This window comes from Panthera pardus, unplaced genomic scaffold, assembly GCF_024362965.1.
Source record: "Panthera pardus isolate Hobbes unplaced genomic scaffold, ASM2436296v1 HiC_scaffold_13, whole genome shotgun sequence".
NCBI lineage: Eukaryota > Metazoa > Chordata > Mammalia > Carnivora > Felidae > Panthera > Panthera pardus.
In genome coordinates this window covers 38,988,905-39,001,034 of record NW_026526688.1, presented here as the reverse complement: position 1 = coordinate 39,001,034, position 12,130 = coordinate 38,988,905, and the positions used below count along the sequence as shown (strand labels likewise).

The window sequence follows — 12,130 nt, the reverse complement described above, 5'->3', positions numbered from 1 at the left end:
TTTGGAAGTGCTGAAGAAACTGATGAACACAGAGAAAACTGTTAAAAGCCTAAAAAAGTGTAAAACGTGAACAATGTTTTTAAAAGTTGTAAAAAGGTACCAATATAGGGATAGTTCCCAATTCATTTTGTGAAGCCAGCATTACCCTAATACCAAAACCAGACAAAGATAGTACAAGACAACTGCAGACCAGTATTGCTCAGCAAAAATACTAGAAAGCTGAATCTAGCAAAATATAAAAAGGATTATACACTCTGACCAAATGAGATTTATTCCAGGGATGCAAGATTGGTTCAGTATATAAAAATCAGTTGATATAATAATGGTTACTAGAAAAAAAGATGAAACCCACATGAGCATCTCAGTTAACAGAAAAAGCATTTGACAGAATTTGACACCATTTCATGATAAAAACACTTGACAAACTAGGAATAGAAGGGATCTTCTTCAGCCGGATATAAGGCATTTGTGAAAAGTCCACAACTAACATTATACTTAATGGTGAGAAACTAAAAGCTTTCTCTTAAATTTAGGAACAAGACAAGGTTGTCTGCTCTTACTACTTCTTTTCAACATTATAGTAGAGGTTTTAGCCAGGGAAAATAGACAAGGAAAATAAATAAGAGACATCCAGATAAGAAAGAAGAGAAAAAGTAAAACTATTTATTTTCATGGATGACATGATTTTGTATATAGGAAATCCTAAGGAATCCATAAAAAAGCTATTAGAACTTAAAAAGTTTGGCAAGGTTACAAGATGTAAGTTCAGTGTACAGTAACCAATTGTGTTTCTATGTGCTATCAATGGATAATCTGCAAATGAAATTTTAAAAATGAGAATCCTACTTCTAATAGTTGCAAAAAGAATAAAACACTAAGGGGTATAAATTTAATAAAAGTAATGCAAAATTTGTGTATTTAAAATTATAGAAATTTGCTAAAAGAAATTAAAGAAAATTAAATGGAAAGACAGTCTATAGCATAGGTCAAAAGATGTAATAGTATTATTGTTAAGATTCCAGTACTCTACAGATTCACCCCAGTCTCTCTCAAAATATCAGCTGACAAACTGATCCTAAAATTCATATGGGAAATGCAAGGGGCCCAGAATAGTCAGAACAAATTAGAAAAGGATGAATAAAGTAGAACATACACTTCCTGATTTTACTTTCCACAGAGCTATAATAATCAAGATGGTGTAATACCAGCAACAAGATAGGCTTTTAGCTCAATGGAATAGAATTGAGAGTCCAGAAATAAACCTTTAAACTTATGGTCAGTTGATTTTCTACAAGGATATCGAGGCAGTTCAGTGGGAGATGGAAGTTTTTTCAACAGATAGTGTTGGGACAACTGGATATCCAACATGAAAAATGAAGTTGGGTCTCTACTTCACACCATATACAAAAGTTAACTCAAAATGGATTAAAAATCTAAATGTAGTAGCTAACACTGTAAAAATCTTAGAAGAAAACATAGGAATAAATTTTTTGACCTTAGATTGGATAATGATTTGTTACATATAGCACCAAAAGCACAAGCAATGAAAGGAAAAAGTAGATAAGTTGGATTTTATCAAAATTAAAAACTTTTGTGCTTCAAAAGACACCATCAACTAAAGGGAAAGACAGCCCACAGAATGGGAGAAAATACTTGCAAAGTATATATCTGATAAAGAACTTCTGTCCAGAATATATAAAGAATTCTTATAGCGTAATAATAAAAAGACAAGTAACTGAGTTATAAAATGGGCAAAGGATCTGAATAGATAGAAAATGTACAAATTACCAATTTGTATATGACAAGATGCTCAATATCAGTCACTAGGGAAATGCAAATCAAAACCACAGTGAGATACCATTCAGTACCCACCAGGACAGCTAAAATTAAAAAAAAAAAAGATGGACAATAATGGTACTCTCAAACTTTGCTGGTAGGAATGTAAAATAGTGCAGTTGCTTTGGAAAACTGGGAGCTTCTCAGGCATGAAACAGAATTATCATGAGACCCAGAAATGCCATTCATAGATGTATTACCCACAAAAATTGAAAATAAATGTAGACACAAAAACTTATATACAAATGTTTATTGATCCTAATAACCTAAAAGTAGAAACAACACAGATGTCCATCAACTGATGAATGAATAAAGAAACTGTGGTATATCCATACAATAGAATATTATTTGGCAATAAAAAAGAATGAAGTTCTGATACATGCCACAATGTGGATAAACATTGAAATCATTGTGCTAAGTGAAAAAAGCCAGATACAAATGCCACATATTATAGGATTCCATTTTTATGACATGTTCAGATTCACACAAATCCAGAGAAAGAATGAAGATTGGTAGTTATGAGGGGCTGAGGAGATAAGGCAATAGGGAGTGACAGCTGATATATATGGGTCTGTTAGGGGCGGTGGTGAAATGTTCTGGAATTAGAGAGTGGTAATAGTATAATTTTGGGAGCATATTACAAACCACTGAATCTTAAAAGAGGGAAAAATGTCAATATGCACCTGAGGAAAAGGAATCTTACTGTTTTTAACTATCTTTGTTTTCAAAGTCAGGATTTGAAGAGATGCTCCCTCTTCAGATTTCACCAAGCCACATTCTCTTAGTCTTGTCTTATGAAGGTGTTATAAATACTGCTATCACAGAGAAGTGCTTCTTGGATTCCATCCATACCTTATTCAAATTTAATTTTAAAAATATATTTCTAATTGTTTAAAAAATGGAATATTAAACAGTATATACTCTCAGATGTATTACTGATTGTATATTTTGCATACTGGGGGATACCATATGTTAACACATTTCTTTTTTTTTTTTTAACATTTATTTATTTTTGAGACAGAGAGAGACAGGGCATGAACAGGGGAGGGTCATAGAGAGAGGGAGACACAGAATCTGAAACAGGCTCCAGGCTCTGAGCCGGCAGCACAGAGCCTGACGCGGGGCTTGAACTCACGGACCGCGAGATCATGACCTGAGCCGAAGTCATACGCTTAACTGACTGAGCCACCCAGGTGCCCCAACACATTTCTAAGTTAAGTTCATTTTGTACATGCCTTAGAATCAAGTCTTTCATGTTCAGTGTAAATATTCAGACATTTATCTAACATTTCACCAAATAGGAAGGTTGTAATTCACAGTGCTTTAAAAACAACAGCACAACAGGGGCGCCTGGGTGGCTCAGTCGGTTGAACATCTGATTTTGGCTCAGGTCATGATCTCACGGTCTGTGAGTTCGAGCCCCATGTCGGGCTCTGTGCTGACAGCTCAGAGTCTGGAGCCTGCTTCGGATTCTGTGTGTGTCTCTCTCTCTGCCCCTCCCCTGCTCATGCTCGCGCGTGCTCTCTCTCTCTCTCTCTCTCTGTCAAAAGTAAATAAACATTAAAAAAATGACAACAACAACACAACAAATGTCCTCTTGAATAAAGTTGTTAAAGTGAGTACACTGCATTTCTACTGTAGATGAGAATTTTCTTGATACAAAGTAACCAAAACCAAGTTTGGAAGAAAATTGGATAGTGGGGTTGATGTAACTGTAACTGGTCTCCATAAACTCTCAGTTAAAATTTTTCTTCATCAGAATGTTTTCATTGTTCTCAATGACTGCTATTTTAGTAAGAAAATGTAAATTTGGTTCACTGTAGTAAAAATATACTAATTATTGTTTTCACTGCTTCATATATTGGGGTTCTACGTAACACACCGTTTAAATTTTATGTGGCTGGGATCCTGGAAAATTTTCTTAACACATGAAGTATCCTATTCCATTTTGACTTTAGTCTCATTGTCCAGGGATGTTCTGGAGGCATTTCCCACCCCCCCAGAGAAATCTAATAGTGAAGGGGAGCCTTCCAGCCAAAAAAGTATTTACTGACTTTAGATAGATCATATCTTTGTTCTGAGGCTCTGTCTCAGAGATTGCACTGCACAGATACTTTTGGCTGGATCGTAAGGCTGTTTGTTTTTATGCCCAATATAAATATTTTAGTTACTACTTCATAAATGGTATCACATAAAAGTGATAGGTATTTTATTTTAGTCTCTTTTTGCATGTGCAGCAACTGAGTTTTCTGTGTGGGACCTTATCAAAAGGAGGGTGAAATATGGCATGTGTCATTAGATTGCCTCTTTCTATACTAAAACCTTTGTGGTTACTTTCATGTAAGCTAAATGGAAGGGACCATTGGCAAAGTTACAAGAAGGATGTGTTGCAGAGTGGTTGAGGGCAGGAGACAGTGAAAGAATCAAATAAGGATTATTGAGTACCTAATATGTGTGGATATTTATCATTACATATTCTAACCTATTGTTCAAAACAAGTTATGTGTCCCTTCTGTTCTACTCGTAGGTGATCATGGAGGAAGCACTTTACTCCCACCAAATGTCACAAATGAATTTCCAGAATATGGGACCATGGAGGATAGTGGAGAAGGCCTAAGAACTTCTCTTGGGTTTGATACAGAGTCTCTGCCAGGCTGCCCACAAGGGCAGCTGGGGGTCCAGCTTCTTCATGGCCACCAGTCTGGGCTTGAGAGTGTTACCGAAGGACCAAAAGATGTCAGAGAGTCCCTCTCTCAAAGTCACCTCAAGGAACAAAGTTTACAACCCATTGACTCCTTGATTTCAACCCTGAAAGCCACAGAGGCCAGAAAAGCTTCAGGAACATTACAGGCTACAAAGGTACTGGACAAAGATGCTATTTCTAGTTTTTCAGTTCAGCAGGTGGATAAAGAGCTGGACACTGTCCCTCATAAAACAAAGAGACAGGGAGCCAAAAAATTATTTCCTGCTGGCCAAGAAAAAGCACCAGATATACCTCTTTCAGCTGAAGTTACGACTGAGGAGAACTTTTATTTGAGCATCCAGAAGGATCAGACTGTACTCTTAACCGGAGAAGCTCAGGCACAGCTTTCCAAGATAACTAATAATGGTAGAAAAGGGGCTGTCCATGTGCAGGAGCCAGCTTGTTCTATATCCTCCCTGGGGAGCCCAGCAGTGACGCATACCTCTGCAGGCAGTGTTGCTCTTTTGAGAGAGAAGAGGTCTGATCAAGGTAGCTCCACAGGACGCCCAGGCCGGGTCAAACACGTGGAATTTCAAGGGGTGGAAATATTGTGGACAGGAGGGGAGAAAAGAGAGATACAGCATCCTGTGGATTTTGAGATATCATTGGAAAGGAGCACCTCTCCTGAAAACAGAGAACTTTCCAGAGTGCCAACCCATCTCATTTCATGTGCTGGTTTGTATAATTCAGTTGGTTTAACTGAGAGTGTTTGGGATGAAACCTGGAGATCATCAGAGAAGCTGGGCACCAGCTCAGGGACGTTTTCCCCTCTGCCTCTTGTTGAGAGTGGAGAGGATGAAGTCTTCCTAAAGGAAAACAAGGAACATCTTGAGAAGAAACCTGAACTGGAGAGAGACAAGGAAAGGTGAGCTCCCACAGTCATCCTGCTGTCTGTGATGCCTTGTACACATTATAAGAGATCTTTATCCTGTGCTTGGCCATGAGTACTCAACATAATATCCTGGGTCCTTGTTATTATAGAATGGAAGAGAATTTATTATAAGCCAGATTCCTTCTAAGTCTCTAAGATATAAAAGTGATCTTGTTATAAAGCTGTGCATTAGGCATAAACTGGGGAGGCAGAGTTACAGAGAGGCTGTGAACACCATACTCATGTGGATCCATTTCTGACGTTTTTTATGTTTGACAGGTTTCAACTTTTCCAACATTAAGGTAACTAAAATACCCCACAGTTATCTTTAATAATATGAAAAGGTTTGGACTCTTGACATATCCTATAATCACTATATCCTATCTTAGGCACTTCTTCTGTGTGCAACACCAGTGCCTATATACAAGCCGCATACATGTGTGAACGCAGAGGTTTGGGTTTGGGTTGCCTCAGTTTTCTAGGTTTAGAAAGGAGGTCAGGAGGTCAGAAGTAGACTTTCGAATTCAGTTGTTCTGTGGCATTCACATGAGAATCCCTTCTTACAAGTAGCATATGTTTTGATTTTGGGCCTGATAAATCAGCTTAGCATGATATGGTATCTCCTGATCTTGCCATACATTTCTGACATCCATATCAGCTTAGAGCCTGGATAAATGGAAGACATAACTCATCTTTGTTCACTTCTTTTCATTGCTGTCTTGACCATACAGTGCTCCTTCTGGCAAAGTCATTTGTCATGTACTCTCATTTCCAACTTGTACCATCTTTTCATCCATCAGTCCTCATAGCATCACATTTTTTAGTTTATGTGGGAGAACATCTGTGTCAAGGCTGAAGGGTTTTTGTTTGTTTGTTTGTTTGGTGTAAGGAAATACATTTTCCTCTGTAGTTAATTAACAAATCCACCTAGAGTGATGCTCCTCTAGGAAGGTTATCAGGACTCCTCCTCTCCACTTCTTCCTCCCCAACCCCCCTAACACACAAAATCTCTAGATGTCCCTCAAAAGCAGCCTTGATATGTGGCACATGGCTCAATAGTTATAGTCCCGCTGAAATATACACTTTTGCTATTGTGCATATTATTAATTTATTCCACCCTTCCCCTCTCCCTTCTTCCACAAATAGTTTTTGACTGTCTGTGATGTTCTTGACCCTGCTAAATACTGGACATAAAAGAATGTTCAAAATAGATAATAACTTGTGGTCATTTCCCTCATGGCGTTTACTGCTAAAGATAAACACTGACTACATAAACATGTTAATAATTATAGGATCACAAATTGTGGTAGGTTCTGGGAAGGAAAATAACAGAGACATACTAGAAAAAAATAAATTCGGTTGATGGCTTAGAGAAGGCCTTTCTGTAGAAATGATAAGTAGGCTGAGACTTGAGAAATGAATATGAGTTAATCAGGCAGAAAATGGGGAAGAATATTCCAGGGAGGAAGGGAACAAAATGTGCAAAGGAGCTGCTGGATTGCCTAGCTATGTGCGCTTCCTAGAGTTGTGTGAAATGAAGTCTTTATGGAAAGTTAGAAGATTTGAAACTCAATAGTGTGGTTGGTGCATAAGGAGCTGTAGGGTTGGGAAATGAGCATGGAGAGGTAGGGAGGAGCTTCCCATTTTATTCCATGGGCAGTGAGAAGCCATTAAGAGATATAAACCCAGAATACTATTTGGTGTGTGGTAGACCTTTATAATTTAAAAACAGCAAAGACAACTGTATTGTTGATTGTGAATCCTCATAATAGATTTATGTGAGGTAGTTTTCTATTTTTATTCTTATTTATAGGAATTTGAGGCTTAGAGAGATTAAGTAAGGTTTTCTAAAGTGATATAGCTGGTAATTGGCACATCCAACATTCAGCCCCAGGTTTTTCTAACTCTTGAGCTTTGCTGTTATGGAGTTTAAAAAAATTTACTTAATTATCCTAATATTCATTTTTAATATTTGAACACAGTGCTGCATACTAATTAATTGTTTATAGGTTTTCACTGTTTTGGTTAGCCTTTCAATAAACATGTTTGTTGGCTTTTAAAAAAATTGTTTTTGTTTTTAAAGGTCATTCGCTGGCTGTCGAATTTTGGGTCTGAAAACTCTCTGCAGTGCTGCCTTGTTGTCGGCAGGGGGCGGCCCTTGGATTCTAATCTCATCCTCTTGAGGGCAGTTGGTCTTGTTTAAATCAGAATGTATTAATAAACCGATGAAAGTTTAGTGTATTTTTACTCCATTAAGTTTACACAGTATATTTATCTGTGTTCTGTTAAAATTAAGGATGACAGTGGCTGTTAACAATTTGAATTTGTGGAGTTTAGTTGGCTAAAATGAGAATTTAATATTTCATTCAAATATAGTCACATACTAGGAAATTAGTTTGAAACTACAGAAATTATTTAGACAGCACATGTATGCTAAGAGGTTCTTCAACCCGAATGTGTTTCTGTGATAGCTTCCTTTTCAAATATATTAAGACATAACCCAAAGAACAAAATTGTTAGCTTTACAGAATATTATCTTTCTTACATGGTTATATGGTTGAAAGGGAAAAAGTAAAAAGAATATTAACCTAATATTGAAATTCTTTATTCTTATTTTCTTTCCAGGATTCTTGAGCAAGAGGAGCACTTTAGGGGAGGAGATGATGATGTCCTTGGGCCTGCCTATACAGAGGACTCCACTGATGTGTACAGCTCCCAGTTTGAAACCATTTTGGACAACACTTCCTTATACTACAGTGCTGAGTCCTTGGAGACATTATATTCAGAACCTGATAGCTATTTTAGCTTTGAAATGCCTCTCACTCCAATGATACAGCAGCGCATTAAAGAAGGCAGTCAGTTTCTGGAGAGGACAACAGTGGCAGGACAGCAAGACGTCCTGAGTGTCTCAGCAGATGGTGGAATAGTGATGGGTTATTCTAGTGGGATCACCAACGGGCTGAATGACACCAGTGACTCCATCTACACGAAAGGCACACCAGAGATTGCTTTCTGGGGAAGGTACTAATTCTATCCTCATTAATTTCATGCGGTGGTTTTTGTATCACTTTCTCCTTGGGAAATCTGAGAGTGGAATATATCTGAGGAGCATTTGGCCAGTTTCTGTGGATATAAGTGAATTCTGTGAGTAGAAAGTAATTTGGGTTTTAGGGACAGTCAGAGTGCGCTTTAGCAGTTTCCCAAATTGGGAAGCTGTGGTTATCGTATATGGTGGTATTTCCTGGATTACAATATATAAATTGTATCCCGAGCAAATATTTGTGGGTGATGAGTAGGTGTTAGCTGCCATGGTGTACCTTTGGTAGCAGTGGTATGGTGCTATGAAAAGAACACTGAGAGATGTTGGCTTTCGTATTGGCACTGATATTGGTTGTTGGCTTGGAGCAGGTTGCTTGACTAGGCCAGAAGTTCCTTAACTGCAAATTGAGGGTGTTGGATTAGATGGTCAACCAAGTATCTTCTAGGCCTTTGCTCTGTGATGTCCTGTTCTGTTGAGCAGTCTTCTATTCCTGAGATGGGAAATATCCGATTATATGGATGCTTGATAGAGCTAATACCTTGGTTAAGGCTATAAATATTTATTTTCTCTCTCTGCTTTAGGATTTAAGTCTACTTGGGAGGTAAGACGACAAATTATATAGGTTACATGTGCCCTACCTGTCATTTAGTTATTCTTTGTCTATTTATGGATTATCCAGCATTTCATTTCTTCTTGCTCATTATCTTTGGGTCATTCACCTGTTTTTTAGCATCTTTATCAGTGGGTAGAGAATGCTAAACTTCTTAATGATTTTATGAATTCAGTTTTGATATAATTTTCCTCAGTTAAAGTGTGTGTGTGTGTGTGTGTGTGTGTGTGTGTGTGTGTGTGTGTGTGTTGGGCAAAGTCAAGGGGAGATTTAAGGGGATAAACTATTTTAAAGCTGTATGAAATAGTGTCAGCACTTTTTTTTAAAAGTCAGTATTTATTATACAGGTTTCCAATGAACCTCTCTTTGTGAGCATCTTATGTTGAGTGTTTTCTATAACCAGTTTATAGGTTTATAATTCTTGCATGAACACATTCAAGACTGGCATTTATAAATTGTAGCTATGCATTTCCATGTGAAATGGAACATCCAAATGGATGTTGATTGCTTTCTTGGGTCACTAGTGATATAATGAAACAACACTAGTCTCAAAAGCAGAAGACCTTAGTCTGAATTACTTGGGCAAGCCACTTATTTTCTCTGATACTCACTTTATTTATTGGCAAAATTAGGTTAATGTTATCCAGCATGCTATGTAGCTGTGAGATTTAAAGAGTTAATATAGATTAAAGCAACTAGCACAGTGTATGGTGCAAAGTAGGAGCTTGAGTAAAGGTGTGAGTCAGAATTGGTTGGCGAGTCCACATTTAGACTTTCTCTATTTCCGGGGCTGGGGTGGGAGGGGGTGTCCCTGAGGGTAAGGTGTTTCTGAGGACCATGGTCCTCCCCTTGGGGTGGGAGGAAGGCCCTTTTGTTTCACCATCATCTCTGATAACTGTAAATTGAGATAAAATGCAATAGTATAGGCATGCAGATAATTTTATTAGAACTTCAGTCCAGCTTTCTGGGGTGAGTTGAAGTTGTTTATATTACAGACCCAAAAAATAGATGGGGGAGCTGAGGTATTTTGGGCTGAGAGGCTTTGCTGCAGAAGCTTCAGGGAGAGTAAGTAAATAAAAAGAGATGAACATCAGAAAGTCAAATCAGGAAGGAATTAGGTGAAATGTTTATCAAATGTATGGTTTGCTTATTTACAATAGGAAGTAGTCATCATTGGGGCCAGTGTGGGTGCCAGTCATTATTAGTAGGGCAGAGTTAGATAGTTAAGAAAGAGTATTTGGCAAGTTATAGTATATTTTAGCATCTCAGATTTAGACAGCAGTACACTTTAGGCAATCTGAAGATAAAGCTTCATTACCTGCATTGTCAAACCTTGAGATCTTGGCCAGTAGTAAGACAAACTGAGAAACAGACTCTAACTATGGAGAACAATCTGATGGTTACCAGAATGGAGGTGGGTGGGGGGATCAATGAGCTAGGCGGTGAGGATTAAGGAGTGCACTTGTGATGAGCACTGGGTGTTGTATGGAAGTGTTAAATTCCTAAATTGTACACCTGACACTAACACTGTGCAACTAACTGGAATTAAAAAAAAAAAAAAGACTGAATTCTAATATGAATGAGAAGCATCTTAGGGATGTGTCAGCCACACTTCTTTCAGCTCTGATACTCTTCCATGTAATTCCTGACTAGTGGTCATTCTTCTCTTCCTTTAACACTTCTGGTAACTTGAACAGACCTATTTGTGTTCTTCGAGTTGGCATAATATAATATGTGGTTACAGGTGAAGAAGGTTTTGTTTTATGATTTATGTGTCCATTCAGGGTTAAAAATGTAGGGTGGGCTCAATGATCTAAGAAGTTTTATTTATTTTTTCCTAAAAAATTTTAAAGAAACTGGAATAACTTTTATGCTTTTCTTTACCCCTCTGTCTTTTTGGTGCTTTTAAGTTGCAGCACCAGAAAAATTGTAGGTTGAAGAATTATGACATTTTTTTTAGCTTGAAGGCGGCCTTAGATAGTCTTGTTTTACAGTAAAGAATCTGAGTCCCAGTTTGGTGGGATGGATTTACCTGTGAGAGATCCTTTACCAGAGTTCAAATTGTCTGACTCCTAGATTAGATACATTTGCTCTTCTAGGCAGCCTGGTCTCATACCTTTATTCTTTTTCTAAATCTAACTTCTCTAATGCCATATGTCTATGGAACCAGAAGTGTGAGTTGGTAATTGTAGAATTTATTGTTGTTGTTGGTGTGTGTGTTCAATTTGAGAAAAAAATTTACCAAATTGTTAACAAACATGTCTCCACAAATTTTTAAAGTAATCAATGAGCAGGCTTTTAAACATTTCCTTTACATTAAAACATTCTTCTGCAGAGGTAAGGAAGTAGACTATGGAGCCTGTTAAGGAAATCCAGACTTGAATGCTGACTGCCCAATAGTCAGCCTGATTGACTTACCTCAACAACGTGCTCAGGGCCAAAGTGTTAGGATTCAAGTGAAAAAACATTTTCCGATTTTATTAATAAATGTGACATTTGTATAAGGAAAGTGATAAATCAAACAAGTGTACATGCCTAGTATTCTGTCTCTATTCACTGGCCTCTCCTGTTCCCTTGGCAGTGGACTGGGGGGGTGGGGTCTGACTATATTGAATAAAGTGAACTCTCAAGAAGGCACAAAGAAAAGGGGATGATACACGACTTATGATATGACTAATGACTGATGATGATAGGACCGTCTCCCTGATAATGCTTCTTTGATTCTAACTAGACCTGAACCAAGAAATTAAGCCCATCTCTGTTGAGGTATTGATTTTAATGTATAAAATATTAACTGTCAGCCAGTAGAAAAGATTATAATATTACTTAGGTTGTCTCTAAGCACAATTCTATATCATAGGCATCCTATAGTTTTTATTTAGTAAACACATGGTATGTAATTCTCATAATAAGCTAGGAGAAAGGAGCAATTAATGTTCTCATTTTCTAGATGAGGAAACTGAGGCATAGCGCATTTGAGTAACTTACTCAAAGTAACACAGATGGTAAGTTGCATGCCCAGGGTTTGAA

General features: G+C 37.6%; 1 protein-coding gene across 15 annotated transcripts in view; it reads left to right on the top strand.

The window, feature by feature from the left end:
- PSD3 (pleckstrin and Sec7 domain containing 3) overlaps positions 1 to 12,130 on the top strand; it is an 800,398-nt gene that overhangs the window by 347,405 nt on the left and 440,863 nt on the right. For all 15 annotated transcript variants that reach the window (XR_008421602.1, XM_053900975.1, XM_053900974.1 and 12 more), the window contains 2 exons: positions 4,364 to 5,444; positions 8,076 to 8,471. Coding sequence is in view for 14 of the 15 variants with exons in the window: in XM_053900975.1 (XP_053756950.1) it covers positions 4,364 to 5,444; positions 8,076 to 8,471 (1,477 nt within the window). In the remaining variant the exon portion in view is untranslated. The remainder of the gene's footprint in view (positions 1 to 4,363; positions 5,445 to 8,075; positions 8,472 to 12,130) is intronic.